The sequence below is a fragment of the Mizuhopecten yessoensis genome, unplaced genomic scaffold, assembly GCF_002113885.1.
Source record: "Mizuhopecten yessoensis strain PY_sf001 unplaced genomic scaffold, ASM211388v2 scaffold7147, whole genome shotgun sequence".
NCBI lineage: Eukaryota > Metazoa > Mollusca > Bivalvia > Pectinida > Pectinidae > Mizuhopecten > Mizuhopecten yessoensis.
In genome coordinates, this window is record NW_018406904.1 from 42679 (window position 1) to 59770 (window position 17092).

A 17092-nucleotide genomic window follows, 5' to 3' on the forward strand; every position below is an offset into this window, starting at 1 on the left:
TGTTCGGGGAGGACGGGCATATGCAGTAGCACATGTGGGGCCCATAATAACCAGACAGAAACAGTCAGTTTTACTATTTTAGGGAGGGAGTGGTCATAAGATTACCAAGTCTCCCATGCACACGTTTAGACATAATAAGGCGTCCCTAACAACCATTCAATTTGAGCACGTCGTTATCGCTGATTTAAAGACGGAAATAATCTCTCTATCCATCATTCATGAAATCGGGTTCATATCGATGCCCGGTACTCGATGTGTATGATGGTAAAGCTCTGCCTTTATTTCCATTTTTCTTACATAACTTCCCCACAGTAATTTACTGATACATGGATATACGTCCATGATATTGGTATATCACTGTCACTAAGCAGAAAGTACATCCGCAGATACAACACAATGGAAGTCGCCAAATACACTTGTTCGAAGTCTTTAAAGATTTATAATGAAGAGATATATGACTTTGTTTTCAAAACACGAACGCATTTTAGACATATCTAGGTAACAGAGGTAATTAATGTTTAATAATTCCGCAAGGGTTCGAGCCTAGGGTATCTGGTGTTCTAGTCTGACGTTATACCGTGTGATGTTAAAAGCAACATTGTTGTTAAGTTGTTATTTAATAACTATTCCAAAATTTATGAATCACCTAAGTGTAATTACTAAGTTTTTAACACCTCCGCTAGGGATGAAACTCTGCTTTACCGGTCTGGCGCCTTACTTTGTTTGAAGACCAAGAGCATAATAGAAATCCTTCCAGCCAAGCCGAGACAAAACGACTGATATATAACCTGGGTGACTACAATATCAACGAGAATTCATTCAATATTATATTTTTTGAAAAATTAAAGGTCTGGAGATGTTTAATGTGATCCAAATACATATTAATATTTCCGTTCCTACTCAAGTTGAACTCAATGCAACTACCAAAAGTAACCTGTTTCATTTGCCGATGAATTTGACCAGATTAACATTGCCTGTGCGTATGATTTTGCGAAAGGAGATAACTAGTGAAATGTTTAAACAAAGAAGATACCAATTGATGAAAAATTACATTTTTATTGAAACTAAACGATTAATCAGCAAATTATTATCAGCTCACGGTTGCTAGCGATAGTGAAAAGTTATGTACTTGCCCTAGAAATTCTCCCTCCAGCTACCCATTCTGCCTCTTGTGTCTGTATCAACCCTCGGTACAAATCAAAAACAACGTAGATCCATGTGGTCCCGTCTCATATGAAATGAAGTCGAATAGCCAACTTCAATATCAAATTATTTCGTCCTTTCAAACCACGTCTGGTTTCCTGTCTAATTCGACATTCAATTACTGCAGCTTCACATTCCAGAATATGTAGAACCTTAACATTTAGCGGCTTTCCACTTCCAGCTAGTAAAAACATGGCTGCCGTAGAATCGCAGCTGAGCCTAAGTACCGCGTCAAGACTATATTCTTCCACGATGACGCGTCAGAAAATTCGATATCTTATGAATTCATCAACAAAAATTAAATATGACATTTAAAATATGGTTTTGTGTTTTGTTTCTACATAATTTGGCTGTTTTAAACTGTCAACGTACACCATGATGTTGTATGATTGGCCTTCAATGACGGAGTATATTTTTTTTACATTACGTCAATACGTAGACTTGCACAAGCTCCAGAACCTGGGACAAACTATCAGAATGGACTTCACAAGATGCAATTTTTTTTAAAAAACCCACACGTTGACTGGCTTTCAAATTTGTTTCAAGACCAACTCAATTCATCACCATATGAAATCGACCAAAGCAAGATTCAATCCTTAAATTATTAATATGGCTTTCTCTAGAGCGGTTTACAGGGTAAGACCTGAACAGGTCTTATTTTTATATTTTATGAACTACATATGTATAAGATTTTTATGTTTAATTTTAGTTTATCTTTTGTCATTTATACATGTATGTAGATCAGTCCCGGAGGAAAGAATATGTCATAACGCTTAGGTGATTTATTTCATTTTAAAATAGTAATTAAATGATAACTTAACAAAAATGTGGTTTTAACATGTACATTGTGATAATGTGTGTATGTGTGCCGAAATTTACTGCTATAAATATATATAAGAATTTTTTTCTGTATGTTGCTAAATTAATTTACCATAAATGGCAATTTTGTACTGATTTGCCTTCTTACGGCCATTTACTGACAAAGAAATACATATATTATAAACGCCGAATGTAGGTATCACATTACTATGACTTACAAATCATTCCCTTATCTATTTCAAATTCTTAACGGCTCGTCCGTATAACATACACATACAAATATTACAAAATACTAGCATGATGTGTAGGGCACTGCACATAGTGCAGTGGAGAATGGACATCAGTACACTTTACGTTAATGATTTTCTCAAATTGGTAGCATCGTTTATACATGTATACTTGCTTAACATATTGAATTCTTTTGTATTTGTTGTCCTAAAAAACTGTACTAATGTAAATCCCGACGGTATCATCATGACTTGAAGTTTTATGAAATACAAAGAGAGATAACCTCATTATCTTTACAATGGAGTTACTTCCCTTCGTATAAATATTGTGTCGTTTGAACTAGAATATAAACCTCATCCTTGTTGGCTTTTTCTTCTTGTGGTCTCTAACTTGACTAATAAAAATATGTTATCATAAAACAATGTCACTGTAGGCATTTTGTCATTATTATTCTATTATTCTTGATTTGTTTTCCCCTCACAGACTCTGAAGGATGACTTTTTCCTCATGTTGACTATACTTTGAATTAAAATGCATTAAGTTATCATCCTGTATAGGAACTTAGGACGTTGGAACTAGGGCATGTATACATTATATCATTTGTGGGAATTAGAAAATTTGTGCTGAGGAATACAATAAACCTTAAAATTATGCAGATCTTTTTTTTCTTTAAAACAATCCTATTGTCTTTTGATTTTCCATATGCACATTTACTCTTTGAAAGGTGTTGTTATCCTGAGAATATTATTTCGTAACTTTATATTGAGTTGTTGACGACAACACATGATGCTGTATTTATCATGCTATCGATATGTTGTATAAAGTAGTATATAGATGATAATCTTTTATTATAATCACTCCTAAATGGATGTGTGCTCATGTCAAGAGGAAATAACACAAAACAAATTTGAGGCAGTCTTTTGTTTAATATTGTAACGACAGTAAAAACGCAACCTCATTTATATCCTTTTGTAATCCTTAAAAATGATGTTGTAGATATATACACTCTTCTTAAAAATACATAAAAATAGAAAATCCATGTTTATATCTTCAATAGATAAATCACATAAGAAAATAGTTGTATTGCATTGAGAAGCATTTTAGCATTTATCTCAAAATAAACGGTTAAGAAACATTGAGACGTGATAAATGATAACCAGCGTCTATTTATACTGTACAGTGTAACTAATGGGAACATGACAGTAATGCAGTTATGTTTTTTCTATCCAACACTAATATGCATTTTAGTTTATATCGATACACAACTTCGCATCAGATGAAATTCGAAAGTGTTTAGGTTTATATTAGGAACAATCCCGCAGTTCAAGACTTTATATCATACATGTTGTCAAGAATGGCAGATATATATAAAAAAAATCCTTTAAACAATGAACCTCCTCGGCAATTTTGTAGTTGTCACACCATGCACTGACCTGTTAAAGGATCCTATTAGCCCTGGACAAACCGTAGTATTGACTGTCTGCATGACGATAATCTTGATAAATCATTCATTCAGAGGAAACTACTCTTAACGAAACTTTTAAGAAAAATATATAACAAAAATGAAATAAATTAAAAACCAGCAACCGAAAAAAGGAATTTCTAAAGTGTTTTGCTTGCAGCGGGACAGGGATCCTTGACAGGGTAAAACTTTAAAATTTGTATAACTGAATTGTATGTACAAATAGTACAATCGTCATCAACTGATAATGCACTCCTTTTACATATGTAAGTTTAACAAATAATGCTTGCAGCCCCACTAGTGATGGGATATAGAATTATTAATTTGGGAAAAAAAAGATTTACAATATTCTAGAAATTAAAGAAAGTTCGAATCAATATTAATAAACATTTAGTGGTAGTAACGGCAACCAATCATAGGTGTAGAGTACTTGTCCCTGAGTGCTTACTCCCACAGTTATCTTCAGACACACTCGGTAGTACATACATTTGTACAAATTCAGTCAATTAAACACTACATACAATAAATTCTTCCATACAACGTTTAGCCTATTAATTTACTACATACAATCAATTATTCCATACAACGTTTAACCTGTCAATTACTTCATACACTCAATTATTCCATACAACGTTTAACCTGTCAAAAAACGCTTACATAGGCAATGCCACGCGCACACACACATCCATATGTATTTATACTCGTGTACATCTCCATAGAGTGTAATTTGATTTATATTTTCGTAAACGTAACTCGTTTCTGGAGAATAACATTTCGAGATATTCAACGGTTTTGATAACTGAAAATACGTAAAACACTAGTATTTTGTTCTGAATCATTACGCTGATTCACATGACATGGTTATTTTATGAAAGAAACAACTCTTTGATAATGTATAATGCTATAATCACATTACATGTATGGGGCTACATACCCGCATCATGAACAATAAACAGTCAGACGGGCCACCAGATGGAATGCTCAAAGTGGCCTCTTAACAGTTATGGTCCAATACTAGCGTACGGAATGAGAAAATGGTGCTATATGAAGGAACTCTTGACCTGCACTGACAGAGTTCCTTTTCATTGCCAGGGCAATTTTCAGACTAATGCTTTGGTTGGATTACGTTACAGAATCTTAGCTCTCGTCCTCGACTGAGATACCCCGATCTCGCTCAGTTACAGGTAATACATCTTATTAATCTCATAACAGGAAAACTGTTAATGTTCCTGTCAATGGTAACAGAAAGAAATTTTCTTACTCTGAACAGTTATGTTATATACACACAGGAATGAGAGAAAACTATTCAAATGTATATCACAGATCGCTATCACAGTGAACATGACATAACAGTCGATTGCAAGTTAATTCTACATTAGACTAACAAACAATATATATCACATATTGCTAATTCACCCTTTGATACAAGACGTCGGTCCTTCCGAACACAATTATATATGAAAGATAAACCGATAAATAAATACACATATCAGCGGAAATCAAACAGTGGCATTGCCTTCAAGTCTTACACACTTCAATGACAATGTACGCAGTACAGGTCATATCAAGCAAAGGAAAAGAATACGTATGTTCTTTTCGAATCAAACATAAGAGTTCTCTGTTTTAACTCATTCACCCTGAAATTTCATAATGAACTATTTCAAGCTTTGAATTCGAAGAGTTCAAATGTGTCTTCAGGGGTGAAAGAGTTAAACGGCTCCAGAAATTCATTTTCTGATTTTGCTGAAATGAGATATAAGGGACTATAATGGAGGTAAATAGAGAATTCAATCTAAGCGAATTAAAAATTGGGATAAAACCCGAATATCTGCCGACGTTTTTTACTCCATGTTCCTTATGGAGGTATCTTTATCCAGCTACCAGATCATATGAAAGAGCCTATCTCTTAAATCAATTGTCAAAATCAATTGTTCGAACACTTCGCTATTTTGCAAATTGTAAAATATCAATGTCGAAGCCAGTAGAAAAATAAACCATTTCCCCCTATAACTCCATGATGTTTCATTCGGATGTGTCTAGCCGTGAACCTCTTACCTATGTTACTACTGTGGTATAATTGGTCGCCAGACAAGAACTGTTACCTGATAAGAATACTATTAATGTAATAGAATTTCAAAATAAACGTTTGTTCAATTTTTGTTTGTCCTTTCAGTTATGTTTTTAGTTTGTTTAAACAAAAACAAAAAAATCTAAAAAGCAGACGTGACTATCACCCCATAATTACTCCCTTATGTAAGTGTAGTAATACGCATTGTAATATATCATTGTCATGGAAAGGTTACAGATCATCTCAAGTTACAGATGACCACACATAATGGGCAGGCGAAAAGCAGATTTCTGCATTAGTCTACTACAACGCCATAATAATACTTATTTTATTGCAGGTGTCTTACGATTTTGTGCATGCCACAAAATATTTCCCTCTTTTCCCGCAAAACATCTGGAGGGATGAGCTTAGAGACAATGTCACTGTTTATTTTGCTGACTTCATACTTTGTCCCGATATAAGGAAGTAATATCGTCTTATGATGTATCTATTTATACAATTATTGCCTGCATTATGTCACACAGGATATCACAGAAAATCACAGTATACTGCATCATCGGAAATGACGTCACACACATCTAATCACAGGTTACCCACCATCCATTGCTGTCGAATCATGTTGCGTTGTTGTTTTGGTTGTTCCATCAGCATTGTATGCTGCTTTTTATTGGATGGTTTATGTTTTCCAGAACTGACAACAAGTTTAACACTTTGTTGTTTTGGGGGGTATCCCTGTCGTTGTTTCGATCTAGAACCTGACGTTGCGTTGTCTTCGCCTCGTGGGCTGTGCATATAATGGACTGCCGGGTCAATTCCATTAACAACCTTACGCACATGTCCATCTTGTACCACGAGACGTCCTCTTTCATCAGTACGGGAAGGGGACAAAGTTCGACTTCTCGGATCAGTCGAGGTTGTCCGCGGACTTGTTACATATCTAGGAGACATATCACCAACGTGACCACGTGACACCTGCGGTCTTTGGCCACCATTCTGTATGACTATGCTATGATTTACCCCATTCAAAGTAGGATTTATATGAATTTGCTTCGTTGCTTCATAAGAGTTTGTCGATTTCTGTTTAATGTAATCAGCAAGTGTACCATTAGAGGCTTTGATCTTAGACATTTCCTCGTTGTGTGGTCGATGAAAGCCCTTCATGCGCCCCCTAGGTGCTGGCACTGGCACCATGCCCTGAGGATAAATATTCGAAGGGTCCTCGATATGGTCCCAAGAAATGGATTTCTTATTGTTTGATACTGTTTTAAATTCTGCACTTTTGTCAAAAGGCTCTTTTAGGTTTAAAGCAGGAACGTTATATCGCGGATGTTTTGATTTCTTCAGTATACTTTGTCCCGGGACTTTTTGACGTTGTATAAGGGCAAACTCTGTCGCGTCCGTGGCGTCAAGCGTCACCCATTTATCGCCATTATTTTGTCTTACTGTAGTCCCGTAAACGTTGTCCATCTTCTCATGAAACCCGTTCCTTGAATAACTTTGACTCAGGTCGTGTTCAATGTCAACACAATCATCAGAAAACGCTACGGATTTCTTAACTTGCGAATTCCTCGCGCTGTTCACGCGCTCAAACATTGCCACGTTAACTGGTTCGTCGTCGAACATGACCTGAGTCTCTTGTTCAACTTCCTCCTGGTCAGAGAGACACTCTTGGCCACCATTCAAAACGACTTTCGGTATGTCACTCGGCTCCGGCTTCGCGAATGGTTGGTGTACCACGACACTTACGAGAGTATAGCGACTTGCGTCACAGTCCTTGACAACACTGTCTGATGCAATCATTTTGTTGGGATTTGTCGTACTTTCGCTTTTTTGTGACAAAATCATTTGTGGCTCATGGTCGGTTTTCGTTGCTAATGCATCAGCACTAAGATCAGTAAGTGATATCTCGACATCGCTGTTAGATTTTTCAGAGACCCTGTTAATTTCTGGTGAATCAACATTTGAAACCGGGATCGGCTCATTATCAGGCGATTTCGTGTCATGAAGACGTGGGCTCGATACATATTGATGCTGAACAGTAAGCGAATTTTCGTGTTGCTGCCTTGCGTCATCTGCCTTCAAGTTAGCTGGTGGGATAGTTCTTTGTTTACGTTCTCCCGCTAACGAAGAATTCACACGCGAATTAACTTTCTGTTTGCGCTCATCGCCTACCGAAGAACTTGCACGTGGTACAACTCTTTGTCGACGTTCCAGAACTGCGGTTTCATTACCATGCGAATCATGACCGTTTTGTGCAATTCTCTGATTAAGTGTTGCGTTCGCACTGATAGTAGAACCATTTGATTTGCGTTCAACTGAATCTCTTTCCTTTTTCGGTGACTCTTTGTGTTTGGATGGACATGGTTGTTCTTGGTGCGGTAAAGCTGTATTTATTTTCTCATTCAAATTGACATCTTTCTTCTTTCTAGGTTTTGGTTTTGGTTTACTTTTAGGGGAAATGGCACCGTTTGACTTTGTCTCTCCTCCCTGCGACCGAATACCCTGGCTTCCTATATCGTTTATAGCCGTGACGTATTTCCGGTCTGCCGTTACTCCTCGGTCATGATTAGGGTATTTCCCTCCATAGCTTCTCGCGCTGTTATCTAGCTGAGAGCCGTAAGAATCGGCTGGCCGTATCACTCTGTACTGCCCGGGAAGTCCATCTACTCGGCATACCGCGTAACTTTTATGACGACTGACTTTATGGCCCATCCTTCTCTGTCAGCTTCTGTCTATCTGTAAATACATGAAAAATATATTATTGATCTAAGAAAAGTTTCAGAAATAATATCTTCATCGTTTAACATTTTAAGGATTTATTTCCGTTCGTTTCCCGACAAACCTTGTCTTCATCAAGTTTCCTTTGGTTAACCGAACGCTTTATGGATAATGCGTTTCAGAAAAACCAAAAGTTACACCGGGAGGGTTGATAGTTAGACCGGTTTGGTTGATGAGTTATACCGTAGTGTTAAAGATTTATACCGGCAGGGTCGACGGTCTCACGAGATCAATACTTTATTTAGGTGACAGCTTGATTACATACATTACAGGGCATAACATGGAGATGTTATTTGCTATTAAACCATCTGCTTACGTGTGTATTATACTTATCGGAATCAAAACCCTGCCTTGTGTCTATAACCTCGGATCGAGTATCGATCAGAGTGACGAGGACAACAATGTTATCGCAGTGGATGTTACGTTTACAGGTATCGATATCCAATTATCTAGGGATCTTTTAATCACTTTTCGTGGTATGGATATCCGGGTTTCTAGAATAGATAAACTGAAAATAGGGTACTACATTATCATGATCCTGTTGAACCCAAGTGTCAATAACCCAAACTAATTTAGATTGGATTTTGATCAATATATATAGCTTATCTAATAAATAATAATGAGAACTATAATCGGAATCATTTAAAACATTTTTGAAAAGAATATGTAAAGTACTAAGGAAGTCAACATTTCTAATTATGATGTAACAAGAATAACATACAAACATAGGAATTCGGATAACTCGAAGTTTCCCCCACGATCCAATCGACTTCGAGATAACGAGGTTCAACTGTACATAAACTCTAATGAGATATAACATAATGCTCAGGTAGTGCTGCCATCAATATCACGTATCAGGTTCTGTTTATATTAGAAACCGAAGCCGTCAATTGAAAACCCAAAGACGTCAATAGATCTTAAAATAATAAATTGATGCCTGTCGTTCTTGCCATCAAACACAATGCAAAACGTGACTGCTTCGCTTGTTTCCTCGAAGCGCGGCACGTCAGCCCGATGGGTCATCAATATTTGATTGAGTTTTTTTCCTTTTCTGTATATGGTATAAATGACTATCGACAGCTGATGTATCCGTATCACCAGTCGACAGATACAAAGTGCATCCTACTATATCTATCGTCTTATACAGTTGTGAGGCTTTTTGGGTAGTAGACAGGTGGGCTGGTAAAAGAAGGATAAAGTAACAGTGTTGTAGAGAAAAGTGATAGGGTTGAGACGATTGAAGTTCCTTGGGTGGTAGCATTAGAGTTACTGATTAGTCAAGCGTTGAATGTATATTTATAAGGTAAGCCGACTTGATATTGATACCTAAATGAGATACAACATATACGTTAAGTGATATCCCTTCAATTAATTCGGAGTATATGTATTTGATAGATAGATTATAAACAATATAAATATATTAAACAATCTTGATATCTTATACAGACTTCAGTATATGTTAGATATATTATAAACAATATTGATATCATAACAGACTTAAGTATATGATAGGTCTATTATAAATAATATTGATATTTTATACAGAACTAAGTATATGTTAGATATATTATAAACAATACTGATACCTTAAACAGACCTTAGTATATGTTAGATATATTATAAACAATATTGATATTTTATACATACCTAAATATATGTTAGATATATTATAAACAATATTGATACCTTATACAGACCTAAGTATATGTTAGATATATTATAAACAATATTGATACCTTATACAGACCTAAGTATATGTTAGATATATTATAAACAATATTGATACCTTATACAGACCTAAGTATATGTTAGATATATTATAAACAATATTGATACCTTATACAGACCTAAGTATATGTTAGATATATTATAAACAATATTGATACCTTATACAGACCTAAGTATATGTTAGATATATTATAAACAATATTGATACCTTATACAGACCTAAGTATATGTTAGATATATTATAAACAATATTGATACCTTATACAGACCTAAGTATATGTTAGATATATTATAAACAATATTGATACCTTATACAGACCTAAGTATATGTTAGATATATTATAAACAATATTGATACCTTATACAGACCTAAGTATATGTTAGATATATTATAAACAATATTGATACCTTATACAGACCTAAGTATATGTTAGATATATTATAAACAATATTGATACCTTATACAGACCTAAGTATATGTTAGATATATCATAAACAATATTGATACCTTATACAGACCTAAGTATATGTTAGATATATCATAAACAATATTGATACCTTATACAGACCTAAGTATATGTTAGATATATCATAAACAATATTGATACCTTATACAGACCTAAGTATATGTTAGATATATCATAAACAATATTGATACCTTATACAGACCTAAGTATATGTTAGATATATCATAAACAATATTGATACCTTATACAGACCTAAGTATATGTTAGATATATCATAAACAATATTGATACCTTATACAGACCTAAGTATATGTTAGATATATCATAAACAATATTGATACCTTATACAGAACTAAGTATATGTTAGGTATATCATAAACAATATTGATACCTTATACAGACCTAAGTATATGTTAGATATATCATAAACAATATTGATACCTTATACAGACCTAAGTATATGTTAGATATATCATAAACAATATTGATACCTTATACAGACCTAAGTATATGTTAGATATATCATAAACAATATTGATACCTTATACAGACCTAAGTATATGTTAGATATATCATAAACAATATTGATACCTTATACAGACCTAAGTATATGTTAGATATATCATAAACAATATTGATACCTTATACAGACCTAAGTATATGTTAGATATATCATAAACAATATTGATACCTTATACAGACCTAAGTATATGTTAGATATATCATAAACAATATTGATACCTTATACAGACCTAAGTATATGTTAGATATATCATAAACAATATTGATACCTTATACAGACCTAAGTATATGTTAGATATATCATAAACAATATTGATACCTTATACAGACCTAAGTATATGTTAGATATATCATAAACAATATTGATACCTTATACAGACCTAAGTATATGTTAGATATATCATAAACAATATTGATACCTTATACAGACCTAAGTATATGTTAGATATATCATAAACAATATTGATACCTTATACAGACCTAAGTATATGTTAGATATATCATAAACAATATTGATACCTTATACAGACCTAAGTATATGTTAGATATATCATAAACAATATTGATACCTTATACAGACCTAAGTATATGTTAGATATATCATAAACAATATTGATACCTTATACAGACCTAAGTATATGTTAGATATATCATAAACAATATTGATACCTTATACAGACCTAAGTATATGTTAGATATATCATAAACAATATTGATACCTTATACAGACCTAAGTATATGTTAGATATATCATAAACAATATTGATACCTTATACAGACCTAAGTATATGTTAGATATATCATAAACAATATTGATACCTTATACAGACCTAAGTATATGTTAGATATATCATAAACAATATTGATACCTTATACAGACCTAAGTATATGTTAGATATATCATAAACAATATTGATACCTTATACAGACCTAAGTATATGTTAGATATATCATAAACAATATTGATACCTTATACAGACCTAAGTATATGTTAGATATATCATAAACAATATTGATACCTTATACAGACCTAAGTATATGTTAGATATATCATAAACAATATTGATACCTTATACAGACCTAAGTATATGTTAGATATATCATAAACAATATTGATACCTTATACAGACCTAAGTATATGTTAGATATATCATAAACAATATTGATACCTTATACAGACCTAAGTATATGTTAGATATATCATAAACAATATTGATACCTTATACAGACCTAAGTATATGTTAGATATATCATAAACAATATTGATACCTTATACAGACCTAAGTATATGTTAGATATATCATAAACAATATTGATACCTTATACAGACCTAAGTATATGTTAGATATATCATAAACAATATTGATACCTTATACAGACCTAAGTATATGTTAGATATATCATAAACAATATTGATACCTTATACAGACCTAAGTATATGTTAGATATATCATAAACAATATTGATACCTTATACAGACCTAAGTATATGTTAGATATATCATAAACAATATTGATACCTTATACAGACCTAAGTATATGTTAGATATATCATAAACAATATTGATACCTTATACAGACCTAAGTATATGTTAGATATATCATAAACAATATTGATACCTTATACAGACCTAAGTATATGTTAGATATATCATAAACAATATTGATACCTTATACAGACCTAAGTATATGTTAGATATATCATAAACAATATTGATACCTTATACAGACCTAAGTATATGTTAGATATATCATAAACAATATTGATACCTTATACAGACCTAAGTATATGTTAGATATATCATAAACAATATTGATACCTTATACAGACCTAAGTATATGTTAGATATATCATAAACAATATTGATACCTTATACAGACCTAAGTATATGTTAGATATATCATAAACAATATTGATACCTTATACAGACCTAAGTATATGTTAGATATATTATAAACAATATTGATACCTTATACAGACCTAAGTATATGTTAGATATATCATAAACAATATTGATACCTTATACAGACCTAAGTATATGTTAGATATATCATAAACAATATTGATACCTTATACAGACCTAAGTATATGTTAGATATATCATAAACAATATTGATACCTTATACAGACCTAAGTATATGTTAGATATATCATAAACAATATTGATACCTTATACAGACCTAAGTATATGTTAGATATATCATAAACAATATTGATACCTTATACAGACCTAAGTATATGTTAGATATATCATAAACAATATTGATACCTTATACAGACCTAAGTATATGTTAGATATATCATAAACAATATTGATACCTTATACAGACCTAAGTATATGTTAGATATATCATAAACAATATTGATACCTTATACAGACCTAAGTATATGTTAGATATATCATAAACAATATTGATACCTTATACAGACCTAAGTATATGTTAGATATATCATAAACAATATTGATACCTTATACAGACCTAAGTATATGTTAGATATATCATAAACAATATTGATACCTTATACAGACCTAAGTATATGTTAGATATATCATAAACAATATTGATACCTTATACAGACCTAAGTATATGTTAGATATATCATAAACAATATTGATACCTTATACAGACCTAAGTATATGTTAGATATATCATAAACAATATTGATACCTTATACAGACCTAAGTATATGTTAGATATATCATAAACAATATTGATACCTTATACAGACCTAAGTATATGTTAGATATATCATAAACAATATTGATACCTTATACAGACCTAAGTATATGTTAGATATATCATAAACAATATTGATACCTTATACAGACCTAAGTATATGTTAGATATATTATAAACAATATTGATACCTTATACAGACCTAAGTATATGTTAGATATATCATAAACAATATTGATACCTTATACAGACCTAAGTATATGTTAGATATATCATAAACAATATTGATACCTTATACAGACCTAAGTATATGTTAGATATATCATAAACAATATTGATACCTTATACAGACCTAAGTATATGTTAGATATATCATAAACAATATTGATACCTTATACAGACCTAAGTATATGTTAGATATATCATAAACAATATTGATACCTTATACAGACCTAAGTATATGTTAGATATATCATAAACAATATTGATACCTTATACAGACCTAAGTATATGTTAGATATATCATAAACAATATTGATACCTTATACAGACCTAAGTATATGTTAGATATATCATAAACAATATTGATACCTTATACAGACCTAAGTATATGTTAGATATATCATAAACAATATTGATACCTTATACAGACCTAAGTATATGTTAGATATATCATAAACAATATTGATACCTTATACAGACCTAAGTATATGTTAGATATATCATAAACAATATTGATACCTTATACAGACCTAAGTATATGTTAGATATATCATAAACAATATTGATACCTTATACAGACCTAAGTATATGTTAGATATATCATAAACAATATTGATACCTTATACAGACCTAAGTATATGTTAGATATATCATAAACAATATTGATACCTTATACAGACCTAAGTATATGTTAGATATATCATAAACAATATTGATACCTTATACAGACCTAAGTATATGTTAGATATATCATAAACAATATTGATACCTTATACAGACCTAAGTATATGTTAGATATATCATAAACAATATTGATACCTTATACAGACCTAAGTATATGTTAGATATATCATAAACAATATTGATACCTTATACAGACCTAAGTATATGTTAGATATATCATAAACAATATTGATACCTTATACAGACCTAAGTATATGTTAGATATATCATAAACAATATTGATACCTTATACAGACCTAAGTATATGTTAGATATATCATAAACAATATTGATACCTTATACAGACCTAAGTATATGTTAGATATATCATAAACAATATTGATACCTTATACAGACCTAAGTATATGTTAGATATATCATAAACAATATTGATACCTTATACAGACCTAAGTATATGTTAGATATATCATAAACAATATTGATACCTTATACAGACCTAAGTATATGTTAGATATATCATAAACAATATTGATACCTTATACAGACCTAAGTATATGTTAGATATATCATAAACAATATTGATACCTTATACAGACCTAAGTATATGTTAGATATATCATAAACAATATTGATACCTTATACAGACCTAAGTATATGTTAGATATATCATAAACAATATTGATACCTTATACAGACCTAAGTATATGTTAGATATATCATAAACAATATTGATACCTTATACAGACCTAAGTATATGTTAGATATATCATAAACAATATTGATACCTTATACAGACCTAAGTATATGTAAGATATATCATAAACAATATTGATACTTTATACAGAACTAAGTATATGTTAGATATATCATAAACAATATTGATACCTTATACAGACCTCAGTATATGTTAGATATATTATAAACAATATTGATATTTTAAACAGACCTAAGTTTATGTAAGATATATCATAAACAATATCGATACCTTATACAGACCTAAGTATATGTTAGATATATCATAAACAATATTGATACCTTATACAGAACTAATTATATGTTAGGTATATGATAAACAATACTGATACCTTATACAGACCTAAGTATATGTAAGATATATCATAAACAATATTGATACCTTATACAGAACTAATTATATGTTAGATATATCATAAACAATATTGATACCTTATACAGACCTAAGTATATGTTAGGTATATGATAAACAATACTGATACCTTATACAGACCTAAGTATATGTAAGATATATCATAAAAAATATTGATACCCTATACAGACCAAAGTATATGTAGGATAGATCATAAACAATATTGACAGGGGCGTAGCTGGGTTGAATATGGTATGTAGGCAGAATGTTAGCGCGAAAGGGGGGAATGGGAGGGGGTCTTCCCACGACAATGTGTTGCCGCAGGCAGCACCCGAGCGCGAAGCGCGAGAGGGGGAGGTGAGGGGAGGGGTACTTCCTCCTCCCCTTGGTGGGGGTCTGGAGGACCTCCCCCAGGAAAATTTGGAATAATAGAAGGCCTTAGGAGCAATCTCCCGTGTTCCGCTGGCAATTGCAATAGTTTAATTAATGAAAATAAAGCTCATTTTTTTGTGAGAAAATATCGGGAAATATATTTTATTCCATATTATATCACACATTTTGTCGAATATGCATACTTTATGATGGGAAACATCAGTGATTTATGTGAATAAATGTTTTAAGCGTTATCCAAAGTCAGTATACAAGTTAACTAAACGATTTCAGAGGTCAGACAGTGTTCAGACAAATTGTAATCGCCGAGTTTTCCGGGCAGCAAACTGGCCATTTAGTTAAACTTTGGAGTACACTTGCAATATATTTCTAACTGCCATGTGATCCTCGACCCACGAACTCTCGCCCCTCCCACGGACTTCCGCCCCGTCCACACGGTTATTAGATTGACCCACCATACCATATTGTAATTGTTTCCTAGGAATTCATTTACCCCTCCCCGAGTATCTCTCCTACGACACATTTATAACTTTTGACACACCTCTAATATAAATGTATATATTATATATATATGTTCTCAGTACAACAATAGGCCTATAAGGCTGTATATGGACACAGGCAGTCGTCTCGTATGTGTGGGTGTATGCGAGTCCCATGTGTGTAGTATACTTATAATACTACACACACGAGACTCACATACAAACACACATACGAGACAATTGCCTGTGTATATGGAGC

General features: G+C 32.2%; 1 protein-coding gene across 1 annotated transcript in view; it reads right to left on the reverse strand.

Annotated features, from left to right (window-relative positions):
* Window positions 1-3729: 3729 nt before the first annotated feature.
* LOC110453179 overlaps window positions 3730-17092 on the reverse strand; it is a 22918-nt gene continuing 9555 nt past the window's right edge. The window contains exon 2 of the mRNA XM_021502030.1: window positions 3730-8516. Coding sequence (XP_021357705.1) covers window positions 6363-8492 — 2130 coding nt within the window. The 5' untranslated portion in view covers window positions 8493-8516 and the 3' untranslated portion in view covers window positions 3730-6362. The remainder of the gene's footprint in view (window positions 8517-17092) is intronic.